This window comes from Camponotus floridanus, unplaced genomic scaffold (assembly GCF_003227725.1).
Source record: "Camponotus floridanus strain SB8 unplaced genomic scaffold, Cflo_v7.5 scaffold1, whole genome shotgun sequence".
NCBI classification, from domain to species: domain Eukaryota; kingdom Metazoa; phylum Arthropoda; class Insecta; order Hymenoptera; family Formicidae; genus Camponotus; species Camponotus floridanus.
Genome location: NW_020229214.1, coordinates 5786988 through 5805462, shown reverse-complemented (window position 1 = coordinate 5805462; position 18475 = coordinate 5786988). Strand labels below are relative to the sequence as shown.

Genomic DNA, 18475 nt, shown 5'->3' with positions numbered 1-18475 from the left:
TATCGGACTAGTTATTTATTTACGATATGGCCAACTGTCATACGATGACAGGTGAGAGTTTCCTCTCTACATCGCTCCCGTTTGTTTCATGAGCCAAGTTTGACGTGTACAGGTTACAGTGGTCACAGATTGCCGGTGCATGAACGTTTTTCATGTATCAATCTTTTTATTACGCGAATTAACAATGTTAATACTATTAATCGCGATATGTATTTTTTCCACCGTACACGCTGCGAATCTGGAGACAGTTCACGACGACGAACTCCTGAATCTCATAAAGACTGAAAAATATGTGGTAGTTCTATTTAGTAAGTTTGTTTTTTTTTCTTTAGTTATGTAGAGTATTTTTCAGAGAAGAACGAAAGAATAAAAGCGAATTATATTATAAATCAATAAACATACGTTGGGAGATATTACATATTAATTATATGTAATTTATTATTTACATATATATATTTTTTATATTAAAAATTAATTTGAGATTCTTTAATGATTTTATTCTTTCTTTAATTTTGGTACAGTTTATTTTAGGCAATAATTCTAGAATTTTGCAATAATTAATTTCCCAATAAGATATGTAATGTTATTTTGACTATTTTTATAGATACATATTAGTCATAAATTTCATGTTTTCATTTTTCTTTCAATAAATTTTTAATAATACAAAATAGCAGAAAGTAATTCTTATTCTTTATATTATTATATAATATCATATAATTATTAATGGTTTCATTTCTAATCATGTAGCAAGAAAAGATTGCCCCAAATGTGAAAACTATGAGAATGAACTGATTCAATTGCGCGAGGATTTAGTTGATTCTTTGTCTGCATGGATTTTTAAAGCTGTGGATAGTCAATTACTTCAATTGTATAGTACTGATAAAGAACCAGTCATATTGTTTTTCCGACATGGGCTTCCTCTACTGTATGATGGTATGGATTTGACAAGGAATAAATTATACATATAACATATTTTGATTATTTTTAATTGTTTCATGACAATACATTGTTCCATCATTTGATATACATTGATATCACTAAATATATTTCTATTTTAAATGTGTGCTTATAAATTTATAGTTGTACTATGGATTTATATTATATTTTGCTTTTCTAGGACCTTTAAACGATGAAGAAATTTTAAATATGTTCACGGAAAATAAAGTACCTGCAGTAAAGGAACTTACAGATGATACATTTGAGCATTTAACACAAGCAAGTAGCGGTGCTACAACTGGTGATTGGTTTGTTATGTTGTAAGTCTTAATTCTACTTGTGATTTAATAATTCTCTTATAAATAATGACAATCCATTATAATTGTATCCAATATCAGTTACAGTACAGACTGTGTGCAATGCTTGCGTATGGTCGCAAGATGGGAAACAGTCGGTGCAAAGCTCAAGCAGAGAGTAAATGTAGCACTTATTAATAAATCCACAACTGGGGTTTCCACAGCCAGGAGATTCAATGTTTACGATACTCCGCAATTTATATTGTAAGTTTAGATATAAAAATCAGTATGTTATAAATAATATTTGTGATATTATAAATATATATGTGAGCATTTGTGAACATGTGTGTAAAAGAGATAGAAGCAAAATTAAAAGAAATACCCTGATATTAACACATATTAATTTATACAGCTTCAGACATGGCAAAATGTATCGTTATGATACAGGAAGATATGATATTAATTCCCTTGTATCATTTGCCAAAGAATGGTACAAAAATGTAAGAGCAGAGAAAGTACCTGTACCTCAAAGTCCCTTGTAAGTTTGAAGATATATGTGCGGCTATTTTAAGATTTATAACTTATTATAATATCATAAGTTTATACATTAATGTGTATGATTTTGTATATTTTTTCAGCGATAATTTTACACAAATGATTGCAAATTTGCTTCATGATAATCCGTGGATACTGAAATTAACCAGCATTTGTATTGGAATACTAGTTGTTATTACAGCAGTGTCTAAATTTAAACATAAACCTGAAACTCCACAGAAAAAGGAAAAATAAATCTACTGAATTTGATTTGCCAAAGATGTAATATGGATATTTCTCTATTTCCAACTATCATCTAGAACTTTAAAAATAGTTTTTGATTGTACATTAGATGTTATTACAAATATTACATAATAAAATATGTATAATTTTAAATTTAATAATATGTATATTTTTACAAATTTCTACAAGAGTTTGTTTCTAAATTGCAAGAAATTTGATCAAAATAATTGAGAAATTCAATTATTTTATCTAAATATACTTATAATTTTATCTTAAAATACATATAATTAATATTATATTAATTATATTAATTATATTAATTAATATATTATAAATAATAATATAATATTATAATATTAATTAATATTATATTAATATAAAATTAAGTACACATTTAACATTTCTCTAAATATTATTGATTAATAATGAAAAACGAATAACAATGTGTATAACAATCTAATGTACAAATATTTGTACTAATTCTAGCACAAGAAAATAGATATATTTTTTACTCAAACTATATTCAAGCAAATACATATTAAATAGTATTGAATATGTATATAGCAAAAAAAAGACAAAAAGACAAAGCAGTATTAAAAAGTTACTTAATAATGCATAAATTATCTGCTTTGTCAAGAAAAATTTTTATTGTCAAGCTATTACACACAATTACATTCCATCATTTGTTTATATGATATATACTTCTACACTTCAGATATTATTGTTACTTTTTATTCAGTTTCTTGTATGAGCAAAATTTGTAAATAATTATATTTCATTAAGAAGATCAATACGAAAAAAACATAAAATTGTAATACTAGCAAGTGCAATGTGTTATATGTATAAATTTTTTACAGAAATATATTTGATGTATGGAATCTGATGTCAATAAGATTTTAGCCTTTAAATTTAAATATAAACAATTTAACCAAATTCAATTTCTTATGTAACATTAATAAATAAGTTGTATTTTATAAGAAGACACTTTTATATCAAAATATTTGACAACCGTTTGCCCTCTCAAAATTATCCAAAAGATTATATTTTCTTTAAACGTTACATGTTACATTGCCTGATGCATGTATATGTTTTATATGCATTTAATTATTAGATTTGTAAAATCTAATAATTAAATGCATATAAATCGACATCGTTTCTTTTATAATGATCTGTTTAGTTCAATATGTTTTCTTTAGATATATATATATATAATACTCTGAATATAAATATGCTTCGGATTATTAGCGAATAAAATATGAGGCACATGTTGATAATGCCCACAAAATTATCAAGATATTTAGTGGCAAGTCTCTATTTTCGGCTTTAAAGCTAATATTTCTGCAAAATTTTTCTCTACAATTTAATTTTCAAATATATTTAACAAATATTTATTTATGTGTGAATAAGAGATAAAAATAAAAAAACAAATATTTAAAATAAATATATGTATGCATTAATGGCACATAAAGAGATTATTTAACAGATTTTCAATTATTTTAATTGACATGATTATTTAAAAAAATAATAAATATTAAAATAAACGAAAAGTATTTTTAGTTCGAGAAATGATATATATATATATATATATATATATATATATATATATATATATATATATATATTCACAGCACATAATTCTATATATATGTACATGGAACTTCTTGATATCAAGGCCAAAGCTTAAGCTTCAATATTACATGATGCAACCACCAATTAAAAAATTAATATAAATATACATATAATTAATATAAATATACATATGTTGAATTTAATTTTAACAAAAATTATTTAAATCAATATAAACTATGTTTATATATATAGTCTCTAATCTATGATATGCAGTTAAATTAAACAGAAGTGTTGGAATCTACTATTTGTTTTCACAAATAAAAACTCTTTCTTATACATCTATGTATAAAATTACATAAATTTGAGGAAAAAAGTAAATCTGTAATTATTTGCAAAAAATACAATTAGAAGAAAACACATATGACATCAAGACGTTTTAACTCGATTATACTAATTATACTAATAAAGGGAAAGAGATTTATAATACAGAAATCTATCTATTCACTTAAATGCCATTTTAATATCACAACAAAGCTGAGATATTGTGAAGATATATAATAAAAAATAAATTTCATATATGCTAGCCAAAAAAAATTGTACTTATCATTCATGTACCTGTTTTGGTCTTGTCTTACATGTAAAAGGCATTTGTATTTGCATTAAATATTGTCAACTGCCACATTTATCCTAAAAACAGTTGATGGGTTAGCTAATGCCATTCTGATGCTATTTTCGAATTTCTCTTGTATTGACGAGAATTCCATCATATTACTAGGCTTAGACTCAATCCAAAATCCATCAAATTGATAAAATAAATAACAGTAAAATTGATGAAAGGCACGAATCATCGGCAGGGTTTTCGAAGAATTATATATATGAGTCTTAGCGCTACCATCTCTTAATAATTTAAGAGCCATGCTCGTGAGATTTATACCAACAATAGCAAATGCGTAACCGTAACGTGGATGATTAGAATGAGACAACACATGTGTGGCTGTGCTGGGATATTCTTGAGCAAAGTAAACGAGATTCTCCAATCCCAAGATCCCCATCCCTCGAAAATCCGTCTTTGGATCATCTCCTTGAAAGCCAATCTTTTGCCATTGTTTAGTCACTCTCGCCTCCAGAGATTCATATGGCATTAATAGACTCCATAATTTTAGCAGCAACTGTTCATGATCCGGATTCTCCGGGCTGTACGAAGTCTTCCTGAGCTCCTCGCATTCGACGCACAGCTGACGATAACCCCAGATCAACTCCACACACTTGCCAAAAGATTTGGCGAAGGTTGGATGCGCAGTGGGATTGATGTTCTTGGTCACTAGCACAGTCTTGATAGCATCCTCCAGGATCTTACGTTCCGTTTTCGTGGTTATTCTTCGTTGATCGGCGATGTCATTCAGATATGCAACAAGAGTCCTAATATTCGCGTTACGCGACTGCTTCAGGGACTCTTCGATGGCAAATGCACGCGGCGCCCCGGACGGCTGCCCGTAACAAATTCTCTGGAGTTCGCACATTTGCGTGGTATGACGTAGAAACCATTTTACAAAAGGCCTAAAGTACCAGTATACCAGAGTCCAGATATACTTGAACATTCTTGCCAACGATCAGGTCCCAGCTGATAACTGTCAAAAACACAAACGAGTCTTTCTAAACTACCACAAGTTGCACTCTGCCATCAGACCTTGCCTCGCTATCATCTCGTCTTCATGACTGATTTTCATTATTATATAAAATGATAATGCATAAATAATATCCCGACTGATCTCGCCAATGTCGACTCACCGCGCTCTCGTACTCTTCACCTGCGAATATAAACGTAATTTATATACACCATCACCATTATGTACTCGGCGTCATTTGTACCTTCGCGTTTAATTGAGTACAAACAGTAATGTCAGATGGAAGAATTATCCTAACCTAACCTAACCTAGCAATTGAGCTCTATATTGGAATATATTGGAGCGAGTTTTCCCCATAGACATATATACATAGACTGCGCATGCTATGCTGGCCGTTGAAGCAATGAAGTGAGATAGAAAATGGCTCGGAGGATCTCTTTCTCTCTCGCACAGTAAGAAAAGTGGGGGAAGCAGAATGAGAGTTGCAGGGGAAAAGTCTTGAGGGGAAAAGAGTTCACTTCCCCCTCCACGGTGTGATTTAGAGTGAGACAGAGATCCTCCGATATTGCTTTCTCTTTTTAAATGTTTGCTTCAATGACTAGCACAGCATGCGCAGTCTAGTTATATACGTCTATGGTTTTCCCTACATTATCCTATAGAAAATTGAAGCTAGAAAGAGACATGTATATTTTATACCGGGAGTGCCTCGTTTGACCACGTCGCGATTGACCACAGCCAATTATATCGACCTGTGCCTAGGGTAATCAGCAACGATTGACCAATCAGAGAGTCCTATTTTGAATTGGCCAATTGGCGACGTGATCAATCGGGTGTCACCCTTTTATACCAGTCGCCGCATTCAATGGACTCAACCGCTAAGTAGCATTCGAACATGATTGGTTCCTATTTTCAGATCCGACCAATCAGCGAGGAATTACATCGGAAAATCTAGTAATGTTGCCCAACTGTTGAGTCCGCTGAATACGGCCAATAGAAACGAAAAATCTCTCTTTTCTGATTGGTCAATTATTCTACACCAAGGAGTAAGTTTCGGAACGTAACTCTCCGGGTGTAGCTAAAAAGAACAGACTTACCACCAACCGGCTTTGCTGATCGACGACGCGATTTTATAGCCAGCTGCAGTTACGCCAACTGCGTCGAGCCGTGGTCGGACGGAACGATTACGCGAGACGCCATATTGAGGTGTTGAGAGAGAGGAGGTTGCGAGTGTGATCGAATGCGCGGCCTAGTAGGTGTTTACACGGTTCCGTGGCAAAAACCGTGACTGCAAATCGTCGATCCTACAATTGTTACCTAGCGGCGCGAACGGTGACACGTGTATGATATTTGACGCTTAGTGCTGACATGAGTGGTAGCGACGGCGAAGAGGGTCGACGCGAGAGGAATACCATCATCACCAGCATCACCGCTACCGCCACCGTCACCGGGGAAAAGGACACGGTTGTGATGGACGACGACGGTGCGTTGGCGGCAACAGCGGTGAAGCAACGCGTCGACGACGCGCGTTTCCCGCGCTCCGTCAACCGCCGCAAGCACGATGACGGGAGACGGGATGATACCGCGCGGACGCTCTGCGACACCAACGACCACGAAGCCGAGAAAACGCGCGTGTTTCCCGGGAAAACGCGCGTCAAAGACCTCGACCTCGCCAAAGTACGTTTTTTTCGTCTGTTGCTCATCGACGACGCGGCTGATCGTTTCAAATTATAATGAAATAATCACTGCAATGAAGGGTTGAAAAGGGTTTTCTCTGTGGCATGAGATTTCTGCAATTCTGTAAAAAGGAGCAAATTGATTCTTCTAAATCGCTGTTAATTCTCTATAAGCTAGGAGTTCAATTCTAGATTAAACATAATGTCTATAATAATTTACCTATATTATACTGTGAAAATTTATAACGAGATTATGAATCTTGTACTAATAGATACTATTATAGTGTTTTTCTTTTAAAACACGCGATTATATTTATTTGTATTGTAGAGATGTATATGGAGCTATTTATCACATTGTATGACTATTTTGAAAATAACATGACAGACTCTACTATATTATTATTTGTTATATTAGATAAGATTTAAGTGCCTCAGGAATAATTGAAGAGGGATAAAAGATGAATGACACTTATAGCGATAAGTTTAACTAAAGTTATTTTTTTTAAGTGATAAAAATTTTATATAACTATTATGATATTATTTTCAAATGACTTATAGACTCAATTTATTCAATAGTCTTCAAGTTAAAAAAACTACTAATCTGCAAAATTCATGTTATTAGAAACAAAGAGCAATTCCTTAAATTAAACAATTAACTCTTGTGTCAGCTCTATATATTAATGAATGCAAATTTAATACATTCAATATAACATATAGATGAACTTATTAAAATAAATATTTTGATTCTTATAGTATGATACGGGTGATCAAAGCTTAATCGACGCAGTTATTAAGAAAGTGAGAGTGTCTGAAGAAGATCGACGTAATTCGCCTAGAATGAACACTGACACACTCACTAAAATGTACTCCTCTGCAGCAGCTGTAGATAGTTCATCACATTATGGGAAAGAATCTTGCTCTTGTAATTCTTATAAAGCTAAACAGTAAGGACAATAATTATGTATCTCTCAAGCTTAAAAAATAGAAATGCAATATTAATTAGAAATATTTTGTATGCATAGAGACGCATTCAGAACAACGGATCAGGGTGTGATAGACGCGTTTATCAGGGGTGCGAGAGCGGCTGAAGAAGATCGGCGTAATTCATCTAGAGTAAACACTGACGCGCTTGCCAAATTGTACTCCTCTGCAGCAACTGTCGATAGCTCATCCCATCATGGGAAAGAGTCCTGCTCTTGTGATTCTTATAAAGCTAAACGGTAAGGATAAAGGCAACAATTACAAGTCTCAAAGAGAAAAAACCAAGATATATTAATTAGAATTTAATTTGTTATATATAGAGATATGTTTAGGGAGGAGCTACAAAAGGCTATGAAGTTCCAGAACCTATGGACTGAATTGCAGCAATATATACATGCTGTATTTAACATCGCTCTGGAAACGGCTCGTGTGTCCGACTCTTCACAGTCTCAGTGCAGCAGACTACCTCCAATTGACATGCACGATACTGTTATTCAGTAAGAGACTCATTTATTTAAAATATCACTTTGCATCATTATCATTGATTTGATTATATAATATTATGATTTTTTCTTTTCTGCTAAAGATTATGCAAAAGAGATCCTCACCAACTATTCATGAGGTTAGTAAGCCAGGCGCAAGAATTTGTGATAGAAGTAAAAGTTCGTTTGTTTGTTCTTCTACACGATCATAGTGTAAACAATTTAGCAGAAATTTTTCTTACTGGTTAGTACAACTTTCCAAGTAAATAAAAATTTTATTTTATAAAAAATATATATAAAGATAGATATATAAAATCTATAACTCTCTCATAATGTAGGTCTCTTGGATGACTATGATGCTCTTGTAGCGACAGCAATTTTGATTTCTGAGTTAGTAAAACCATTAAAAGAATACCTCTTCAAATTTAATTTGACATGGGACTGTTTTATTAAAAAGTTATATCAAATTTATGTATATAATGATGCTTTGGTGCAAAATAATTTACCTACGTTTATTGGACAGGTAAGATAATATATTTTATTGAAAACAATCTATGATGTGCAAAATTCAAGTGTATACATCATATTTGCAGCTGAGGAAACTTCTACCATTGAAAGGTTCCGAATACCAAGATCTTGTTCATAGATATTTATTTTTTGATGACGAGATGACGAGAATTGGTAATTTATGGCCCGAGACCGAACCGTGGATGGATAAATATAAGTAAGTTAAAAGATTATTTGCCTACACAATTATTCGGAATAATTCGATGGAATTGAATTATGGAAAATTGTGAAAAAGGATTGTATAAGCAAAGTATGTTTCAGTGCAGAACAAGCAGTTCGTATGACAAGACTTAGACAAATTAGAGAAGCTTGGGAATTGTTCACAACAACACGTAAGCTTATGGAACACAGCATGTTAAGCAAGACACCGGATATTGGAAAGTAAGATATACATATATAAAAAAATCTTGATAAAATAACTTGATAGAAAAATTTGTTCTAATTTTTATTATGATAATTATTTCAGTGATATGCGAGAAATTCATGGGCAGTTTTCTTCGCTCATTGCACATACATCTGGAAATGATAGTCGACCTTTAAGTCCACTATTAGACCTTAATTCGGATTCAATAGCTATACCATCGAGTATAGAGATAGTTCAAATATTGTTAGATGATTGGAACAAGGCCCAGCATCAAAAATTGGCAGACATAGCTGAGGCATTGACTGCTACTGAAATGGACGCTGTTGGACCAGCTGATTCCATCTGTTACGATTATGCGCGTGCAACATGCCGATTGGCGCAATATGCTATCAGATCAGTCAGGTATATTTTATTTTAGTGTGTTATTTGAAAAATCATATATTAAATTTTTATTTACTTTTATAATACAATAATGATTTTAACTTGTCTTAGGAGTCACAGTGATGATAGTGATAATGAGAATGGATTTGAGAATGGGAAAAAATGCGAATGTCATACGTGCAATGAAATAAGAGTAGGCCATGTGGTAAAGAGATTACATTTTAAGCTTTATAAAAGTATTTACAGCCAGTGTCTCACCTTCAAAAAGAATAAAAATTTTATTATGTATAAAATATATATTATTTTAGTGAAAAAGTAATGTTCTTTTAAACTTTTTAATATTCAATTTTCAGATACATATATTAAAGTAAAAATGACATATTTTAGTCATAATTGGACAATATATTGAAAAATTAATATAATTATATAATTATATAATATAATATAATAATATAATTACATAACTTTAACATTTTTTATATCTGTAATAAATTAAAATTTCCTTCAAAAATAATTTATATTCATCATTAATGATATATTTTTCTTGTAGAGTACACAACATAAAGTCGAAAACGTTGAGAAAAATGATACAAATTCATTCTTATCCAGTAATGGATTTATGGGTAAGTGATTAAAATGAGTTAATAACAAGTAGAAAAATTCTAATAAAGAAAGGATAAACATGTTTTTAGATGAATCCGTGAATTGTACAACAACACAAATTAAGAAGAAATTAGACAACTCAAATGATGAGGATAAGAAGAAGAAAGAATCGGTTACACCTAGTGCTCTACGCAAAGATACCATATCAAAGACATCTGAATTAGAACCTTGTTCATGTGTTTATCAACACGCGCGAGAAATAGCGGAAAGAAAAAAGGAGATTCTGGAAAATCCACCTTGTCCTTGTCTGTTGAATTCGAGGCGCAAATGGGATATGTGTCCTTGCTTGCCTACATGTAAATATGAGAAAATTTTTTTGTATTTTTATTATGATTTAGCTTAACCAACCACAATGAAATTCTGATTAATATACAACTTCAAAAGCAGCTATACCCGAAACACCCGTAACAAACGGTCGTCCTAAAGCAACATCGCCGACTTCTGTCACAAAGGTTAATCCAGAACCAAGCCAAAAACCCGCTGTAAAGACTGGTTCCACGCAATCCGCCCAGACTCAAACGAGGCATTCTATGACACAAACGCCAAACGCGACTCACAATCATAATATTCATCATGGTAAGTGTGAGTAGTAAGTCGTATTTACATATTATATTCCTTGTCATATATTGCTCTTTTTGTTCCAACTTTATTACATTTTTAAATATCACGAGTTAATAAGAGCCAAACACGGATGGTTGTGCATCTGTTTCACAGAAAATTAATTTTTCTTTACAACTGATACATGACTATCTGCTTATATTAGCCCCCGATATTTGAATTTATGTATTTCATATTCAGAGCCTTATTAATCTTATTAATTTATTACATTTATTCTTTATGTCGTTATCCTTTTTCTATTTATGCATGCTTTATCTATTTATGCTATTTACACATCTTTTTTTTTTTATACAAAAATAGGTAATCCGCATGCTCATGGGCCACTACCAGATTTGACGAAAAATCTGATGGGTCCATCTCACCCCAGACTTCATTCACTCAATCATACACCGCACGCATGTCACAAGCAAGCCAATGTCGAGCACATCAAGAGAGTGTCGTGTAATGATTGTTAGTATATGTATATAATATATATTTTCTCTCAAAATTGTGCCGATCATTTGCGCACTTCATTATATATTAATCTGGCATTTTAGTGAGTTCCGGAGATGGAGACTGTTCGGATTCAGGGAGCAGTCAGGAGGACTCGTGTTCCACTAGTAGTTCTGCACAAAGGGATACCAATATGAGACATTGTGATTGTTGCTACTGTGAAGTCTTTGGCCATGGGATGGTAAGTCTATATATCTCAATACAATTTTTTATTTAAACAAAAAAAAAGAAAGTTATGTAAGTATATATTCGATTTGAGATTATAATAGAAATTCTTAAGAAGATTATATACCCACATAGCGTGCATATCCAAAAGATGTCCAGAATATATCCAGAAGATCTTTGGACGATTAGACATCTTCAGGATGTCCTGTTAATATCTTTTGGACATAGCTATATGGGATATAACTATGTCATTTTTTATAGCCGGCAGTTGCACCAGTAAGTCGAAATTATAAGGAAATGCGAGAACGATTGCGACAACTCTTGACAAAAAAGAAAGCGAAAAAGTGCAAAGGTGTAGCAGCTGGCTGTAGTCCACCAAAAAGTCCATCGGAATCGTCAATTTCCAATATCAATTTCGAATCCAAAAACCTGACGAGTTCGGTTCTTAGATCGAATACTCCAATTTCGACGACTTCTACGATCCAGCATGATCAACGAGATCAGCGAGATTTAGAAGAATTGTTAGAATTTATCGAAGGTAATCAAAGCGGGAAAAAAGACAATAACAAGAAAGCCGAGAAGAAAGCAAGACAGAAACAACGAAAGGTAAAATATAAATTATGTTGTACTACATGTATGAGTATACTATATAGTTTTTTTTACTATTACTATATAGTTCTTATACTTTTTTTAAATATTACTATATAATTTCTTTGATGTAGGACGTTAATTAATATTATTTTTTTGATAGCTTGAGGAAAAGTTAAAGAAAGATAGGCAAGAAACAGAAAGACAGAAATTAATTGAATTGCAGAAAAAGACACCAGAGGTTACGATCACTGTTGTCGATCCTCAAAAGCCTGTACCTCAAAGATCATTACCTCAATGTAATTTACCAGAAGTTTCTATTTTACCGACATCGTCATCCATATCTCTAGGTTTGATGAAGCAGTTAAACAATAGAAAAAAGGATAAACAGGAAGTTTGTAGCAATAATAATAATAGCAGCAGTAATAATAGTATTATTAATTTAAATAACAAGACAAAAACGGCGTCTGCGAATTCAAATGCGAAAAATAAGAGTATTAATAGCACTGAAAAATGCGAAGTACGAAATACGAATTCTAATCAAGCCAGTAAAAATAACGTGAAAAATGATAAAATCGAAAGCAATAAAGCTAACAAATCATTAGCGAATATTAATACCACATGTACGAAGAACAATAATTCGAGTAATAGTACAGATAAGTTATCCGATATTGACTTAGTTGACAAGAAATTGACAAAGAAAGAAAGAAAGAAATTGAAAAAAGAAATGAAGAAATTGGAAGAAGCAAAGATGAAGGAAACTGAGAATGTGACACAAACGGAATCTCAACCGCAAATAGTTACTATTAGAAGGGAAATAAATTCGAATAGCGCTGAACCTACAGTCACGATCACTCTGAAAGGTCAGACTCCGGCTGAGGATAAAGTTTTATTTACATTAGTAAATGGACAAACTAAAGAGCCTCCTCACAAGATGGAACAAGAACAAAACCAAAGTAATAATGGAAAGAAGAAGAAAGCCAAAACGAATAATAATAATAATAATAATAATTCCCTACAACAAGGAAATAAGTTGCAGCAACAGAATAATCCGAAGTCATCACAAACTCCATCTAAGGCATGCGACAGTAAGAATTTGAAGCAACAAGCAAATAATGACAAATCGAAAATTGGCAAACAAATAGATGAGAAAAAAGTTCAACAACAAAATGTTGAAGCTAAAAATTCTAAATCGAAGAAGGATAAAAGAAATATAGAGAATAAGGAAAACGTGCTGCAACAGCAAAACACGGTGAATAAGAATAAGAATCAACAAAACGCGACTAATAAGAAGCAGATTAAAACGAATACACCTCCTCAAACGCCAGTGTCGCAGAAACAGCAACAGCAGAATCAGAATATAACAAATGAATCTACAATTAATAAGAAAATAAAGAAACAACACCAACAACAAGACAAGAATGTACAATCTAACGCCAATAAGAGCAATAAAAATATTAATAGTAACAACGCCAACAATAGGAATGTAACAAATAAAAGCGAACCTCAAAAGAATGTAAATAAAACGAATTCAACTACCGCAAATAAGCAACAACGTGTGCCTACAGAGGTCCAAAATACATGTAATGAACGGGTAGGCTCGCCGTCTCTCAGTAGCCAGTTTAAAGACATTGGGCCGAATTCCAAGATTAATATTGAGAATCTCAAGTTACCGCCGGGCATTACGATCACAAAGGTCGACGCGCCGCCAAAACCACTACCGATCAAAACGGCTCCTTTGCCGAAACCAGTGAGTCCGCCCAAACAAACCACTATTATTGCCACGCCAATGAGCGGTGTTCAATCGAGCTATGCGAATCCACAAGCTGGAGGAAACGTCATTGTAGTAGACACGGGCAAGCTTAAGCAAGACTTGCTGCCGAAAGCCAATGAGAAAGGTAAGCAGAAATTATAATTGCAAATATATATCGGAATAATAATATATATTATATACAAGATTATAATATATATAAAAAGAAAATATTTTATACGATATAATTCTAAAGTTAAAGTTTTTATTTTATCTTGTAAATAATTATAATCCAGTTATAATCGCTCTATTAACAATGAATAAATTTCAAACAAAATTAAAAAGAGTTATTAAAATTATCAATTGTCATTGTCTTCAAAAATTTTATAAAATAATATTTCTCTAAACATCTTTCAATGTACAGTTTATATATATATATATCTTCTATATATATCTTCTTTTAAATTGTTATTTTATTATTATAATTCATGTACAAAAGATTTTTGAATATTTTCCCATATAGACTCGTCCAAGGATTCTCAGTCTCAAAGTACCAGCAAGAAAAAGAAAAAGAAAAACAAGAATTCGGCCAATTCGGGAAGCACGGCGTCTACATCACCACCGGTGCAAAACAGCGATACATTCGTGAACGATCATGTGATAGATGAACCTGCGAGAATATTGCACAATCCCGGCACGAACATGGTGACCATCAAGAATCCGTCGTTCGGACCAATGAAAGTACCGCCGACGCAACAGGCGGCCATCATCAAGGTGTCGGAGAATGGCATGGTGACGATCCGAAGTCCAGCCTTGCAGCAGGCTATCAACGCTGGTCTGACATCACCGCCCAAACCTGATTATATTGTCAAGGGTGATCTATCATCGTCATCGTCGTCGACAGGCAGAATGACGACGACAACGACGACAGCTGATTGTAACACGTCGAACATGAAACACGCGAACGGCGTTATTCCGTCGAGTTTGGCGGAATTGCGTAGCCGATTGACCGCGCAACCAATAGACTGCGCCTCATCCTTGTCCGGGCTCGCCAACATACAAATCAGCAAGGTGACGAATGGCCAACCGATACCGGAGAACGGCATCAACCTCAAGGGTACTAGCGTCACTCTGACAAAGGTGAGACCCGAGACGACGAGCATGGAGGATGCGCGGCAAGCATCGGCGAATAATACCGCGGTGAAGGAGGCGGTGATAAGCGCCAACGGCGGCGGCAAGAGCAAGAAAAAGAAAAAACGCGGAAATGGCACGAGACAATGCGGAGATGACTGGAACCTCGTTGGTGAGAAACAACAATAATCAGACTTTAACATGTAAATTTGCTTCTTTCATTTTGTTTGTTTTCTCTTTAACATATACACGATATGTGAGCATATTATACATCCTCGGGTTGTTTCTCACATGCTTTCAGCAATTAGATTTCTTTTTCTTTTTTTTTTTTTTTCATAACAGTAATTATCCAGATATACATTTCTTGGACGTTGCTAGATTTATCATACTGACAATTTCTTTTTTTCCTTCTATATAGTCAAGAAGACACTGCACTGCATTTAGGACACTTCATCTCCTAGATTAAAAACTTTTCGAATATCGGATAGAAAAAGAAGATGAGAGAAAAAGAGAAAAATAGAGAGAAGTTGAAAAAGAAAAATATTTTTGAGAATTCTTTTAGTCTTTACAAGTTTTCTTGGAGATATCGTAAGATACAAATGGTCAGGGAGCACTATTTTTTTCCATTTTTTTTTCATTTGTCTTACTTAAGATTTGTTTCTTCTGACTAAAATCATTTTTTCTTTTTCTTCTTACCACAAACGAATTGATTTGAAAGCGAATATAGCTAATAATAATCCCCAAATTTATAAATACGCGAATTCTTTCGATCTGCATTTCTTTTAAACGGATAAGCAAGGCAGTGTCATCTTGATAAATCCTATGCAAGTACACTAGGACGAATAGAACATCTGGTAATACAAAGAGGAGGATTCTAAAACCAATCTTAACTTTACACGTATAATATCGAATTATCTTAAACATTACAATTGATTGAAAAGAATAAGTAAACAAAATATTAGATTTACATTGATCATGACAATGACAAATACATTATGTAGGTATAATTTAATTGTGATAGTAAAACGCGAGTGTGATACTATAGATATATTTTTTAATCTGCTAATATTAAATAAAAAAGTAAGTTACTTTTTTCAATGTTATACTCTCTTTTCCCCTTTGTCGGAATGAAGTTTCCCGAAATACTGCATGAGTAAGGATATAATAATTCTTGGTTTTTTTTTTCTTTCCTTTTCTTCATTCGACAAAAATTGCTATGATAAACTGTAATAAGTTTAGAGACCATAAATAAATCTTACTCCCATAAGTATTTAAAAAAAATGTTATTTAATTTTTTCCAAGAAATAACAAATTGATTATTAGAAACTCAGAAAAATGCTATTAACAACTATTTTTTGTAGTGATATATGACGATACTGTATAATAATGGCTGTTTATGCAGATTATTCACATCGAGAATTTGAATGTTAACATGCGTATTATTATTTTATTATTATTATTATTATTATTATTATTATTATTATTATTATTATTATTATATTCCGCATTTCAAAAAGATCACGCGTGTATCTTGATCCTTATTTGAATGATATATAGCATATAAATTGATATAATTCTCTCTTTTTTTTCTCTCGTTTCTCTCTCTCTCTCTCTATTACTTTTCTATCCATACTCATACAGTAAATAAAAGAAAGAAAAAAGAAAAATGCACGGCAGATTTTGTGGCACTCATTGCTACGCTCTCAGGCGAACTGTCAGTGTTATCCAGTATTTAGAACGTATCTTTTACAGAGAGCGTATTCACGCCCAAAGATATAGACGGGGACATGGACGACTTTGAGCGTGAATTGGAGGACTTCAAGAGGTTCTGCCAACAATCCGTGCCACCGCCGCACAAGGAGAAGGTCAATCTCAATATCAAGGATATCGTGTTGAAGAAGAAGTCATCGTCGTCGGCATCATCGTCATCGGCGGCGGCGGCAACCGGTCCTGCCACTGTGATAGCGGCTAATTGATTTGTCGATTAATATCGCGTTATCATTCAAAGTGCGTGATTACTGCCATTGCGATGGTTCGATGTGTGGTCTCTTGGACGCGATCGCTTTGTGAACGATTCGCCTCCGATCGTCATTGATGATTTCGCGTTTTCAAAGAAAGACGGATGTATAATGCCTTCGTAGCTGAATATAATCATTAGTGATTCTAAATGAAAAAAAAAACGAAGAGAAAATTATTACTCTTGATAGAGTAATAATTGAACAAACAAATGACATTATTATGTATGTATATCGTTAAATGTAATTAGAAAACAAATTTTCTCGCGGCGAAACGATGAATTCATCGTATGGGATGTCGCTTTAAAATATCCCGAAACGATATTAATGACAATTGTAAAAATTCGGCTCCGCCAACACTTATAATAATGAATGCGATTGTAAAGTTCAACGTAAAAATGTCGTAAAAATGTCACTAGAAGCCACGCATTTGTTTTTGCAGCTCCAAGAGCTCTACATCAGTACCAGTTAGTAAACTTGCGCTCCGAATACACATTTGCAAGTGTAATCGAGCAGATAGACGTAAACACACAGTATCTCTCTCTTTTACTTTTTTTTCAATAAATGTAAAAGCCTGTTTCTACCTATTTAGAATTGTCTATATCTCTATACATGTCTCTATCTACATTCTCCTTGTAGGTGTAGCCTGTACTGATATAAGTAGTCTATAGTATAATACATATACCGTAAAGGTTTATATATACATAATTCAACAAATGTACTCGCAATGTTTCTTATTGTATTGTAATTAAAATACTTTTTATACGGTAAATAAGATTAAAAATGCATGACGCGATGGTATGCTAATTTTTCAGTATATGTATAAACTTTACACACACACACGTGTGTGAGTGTGTGAGTGAGTGTGTGTGTGTGCGTGTGTGTGTGCGTGCACATAGCTTAAAGAAATTAATATAAAAATAAATAAATATTAATTAATATTATGATAATAATTAATAATAATATTAATAATTATTAATAATATTAATTAATATTATATTAATTTATTTGTTTCTTTGAGTCTGCTGTGATTATACATATGTATGTACACGTCATTACTATGCTATACAATATCATTTATCATATTTTATTACACAATATCTCTCTCTCTTTACAGAATTTTTTAGTATTTCTTTTACGGAAATAGCATTATTATTAAAAATATGCGAAACAATAATTTATTTACCATATATTATTATTGAAAAATTGCAATTGAGTTGAAAATTAATTGAAATTAATAGGATACAATGTGTAAATGTACTTTCAATTTTTAATGTGTAAATGTACTTTCAATTTTTAATATTAACCTCGTTAAGTATACGTAATAGTTTAACATAATAATCAAATGTAATATATTTGATTATTTAAATTAATTGAAATTATATATATTGTTTATTTAATA

General features: G+C 32.5%; 3 protein-coding genes across 9 annotated transcripts; 2 read left to right on the top strand and 1 right to left on the bottom strand.

Moving 5' to 3' along the window:
- Nucleotides 1-75: 75 nt before the first annotated feature.
- Nucleotides 76-2123, top strand: LOC105254725. The gene is made up of 6 exons (XM_011263592.3): nt 76-308; nt 748-933; nt 1118-1256; nt 1335-1496; nt 1645-1770; nt 1871-2123. Exons 1-6 carry the CDS (start codon nt 140-142, stop codon nt 2019-2021), a joined length of 933 nt encoding a protein of 310 aa, XP_011261894.1. The 5' UTR covers nt 76-139; the 3' UTR covers nt 2022-2123.
- Nucleotides 2124-4078: 1955 nt separating this feature from the next.
- On the bottom strand, nt 4079-5694 carry LOC105254724 (ELMO domain-containing protein 2). Its single transcript, XM_011263591.3, has 3 exons — nt 5448-5694; nt 5367-5386; nt 4079-5206 (listed from the first exon to the last, which is right to left on the bottom strand). The coding sequence occupies exon 3, from the start codon at nt 5174-5176 to the stop codon at nt 4238-4240; it is 939 nt and encodes a 312-aa protein (XP_011261893.1). The 5' UTR covers nt 5177-5206; nt 5367-5386; nt 5448-5694; the 3' UTR covers nt 4079-4237.
- A 655-nt stretch (nt 5695-6349) lies between these two features.
- Nucleotides 6350-17238, top strand: LOC105254722. Of its 7 annotated transcripts, none has more exons than XM_025413758.1 (19): nt 6350-6877; nt 7630-7820; nt 7899-8096; nt 8190-8354; nt 8444-8583; nt 8678-8862; nt 8933-9063; nt 9168-9287; nt 9373-9672; nt 9763-9856; nt 10202-10274; nt 10344-10610; nt 10699-10896; nt 11233-11382; nt 11469-11605; nt 11851-12195; nt 12341-14075; nt 14451-15230; nt 16811-17238. In XM_025413758.1, exons 1-19 carry the CDS (start codon nt 6569-6571, stop codon nt 17032-17034), a joined length of 5742 nt encoding a protein of 1913 aa, XP_025269543.1. In that variant the 5' UTR covers nt 6350-6568; the 3' UTR covers nt 17035-17238. The 7 variants fall into 7 exon arrangements, with proteins under 7 accessions (XP_025269543.1, XP_025269514.1, XP_025269464.1 ...); XM_025413729.1 differs by having other exon boundaries at nt 8178-8354; nt 10702-10890; XM_025413679.1 differs by having other exon boundaries at nt 8178-8354; nt 10702-10896.
- Nucleotides 17239-18475: the final 1237 nt, after the last annotated feature.

Bases quoted from the DNA above. Each gene is read 5' to 3' on its own strand.
- LOC105254725 (XM_011263592.3), top strand. From the start codon at position 140: ATGAACGTTTTTCATGTATCAATCTTTTTATTACGCGAATTAACAATG. The intron at 309-747 runs GTAAGTTTGTTT...CTAATCATGTAG, and splicing joins ATATGTGGTAGTTCTATTTA to CAAGAAAAGATTGCCCCAAA. The intron at 1,257-1,334 runs GTAAGTCTTAAT...ATCCAATATCAG, and splicing joins GGTGATTGGTTTGTTATGTT to TTACAGTACAGACTGTGTGC.
- LOC105254724 (XM_011263591.3), bottom strand. From the start codon at position 5,176: ATGTTCAAGTATATCTGGACTCTGGTATACTGGTACTTTAGGCCTTTT.
- LOC105254722 (XM_025413649.1), top strand. From the start codon at position 6,569: ATGAGTGGTAGCGACGGCGAAGAGGGTCGACGCGAGAGGAATACCATC. The intron at 9,673-9,762 runs GTATATTTTATT...AACTTGTCTTAG, and splicing joins TATGCTATCAGATCAGTCAG to GAGTCACAGTGATGATAGTG. The intron at 15,231-16,810 runs GTGAGAAACAAC...TATCTTTTACAG, and splicing joins AGATGACTGGAACCTCGTTG to AGAGCGTATTCACGCCCAAA.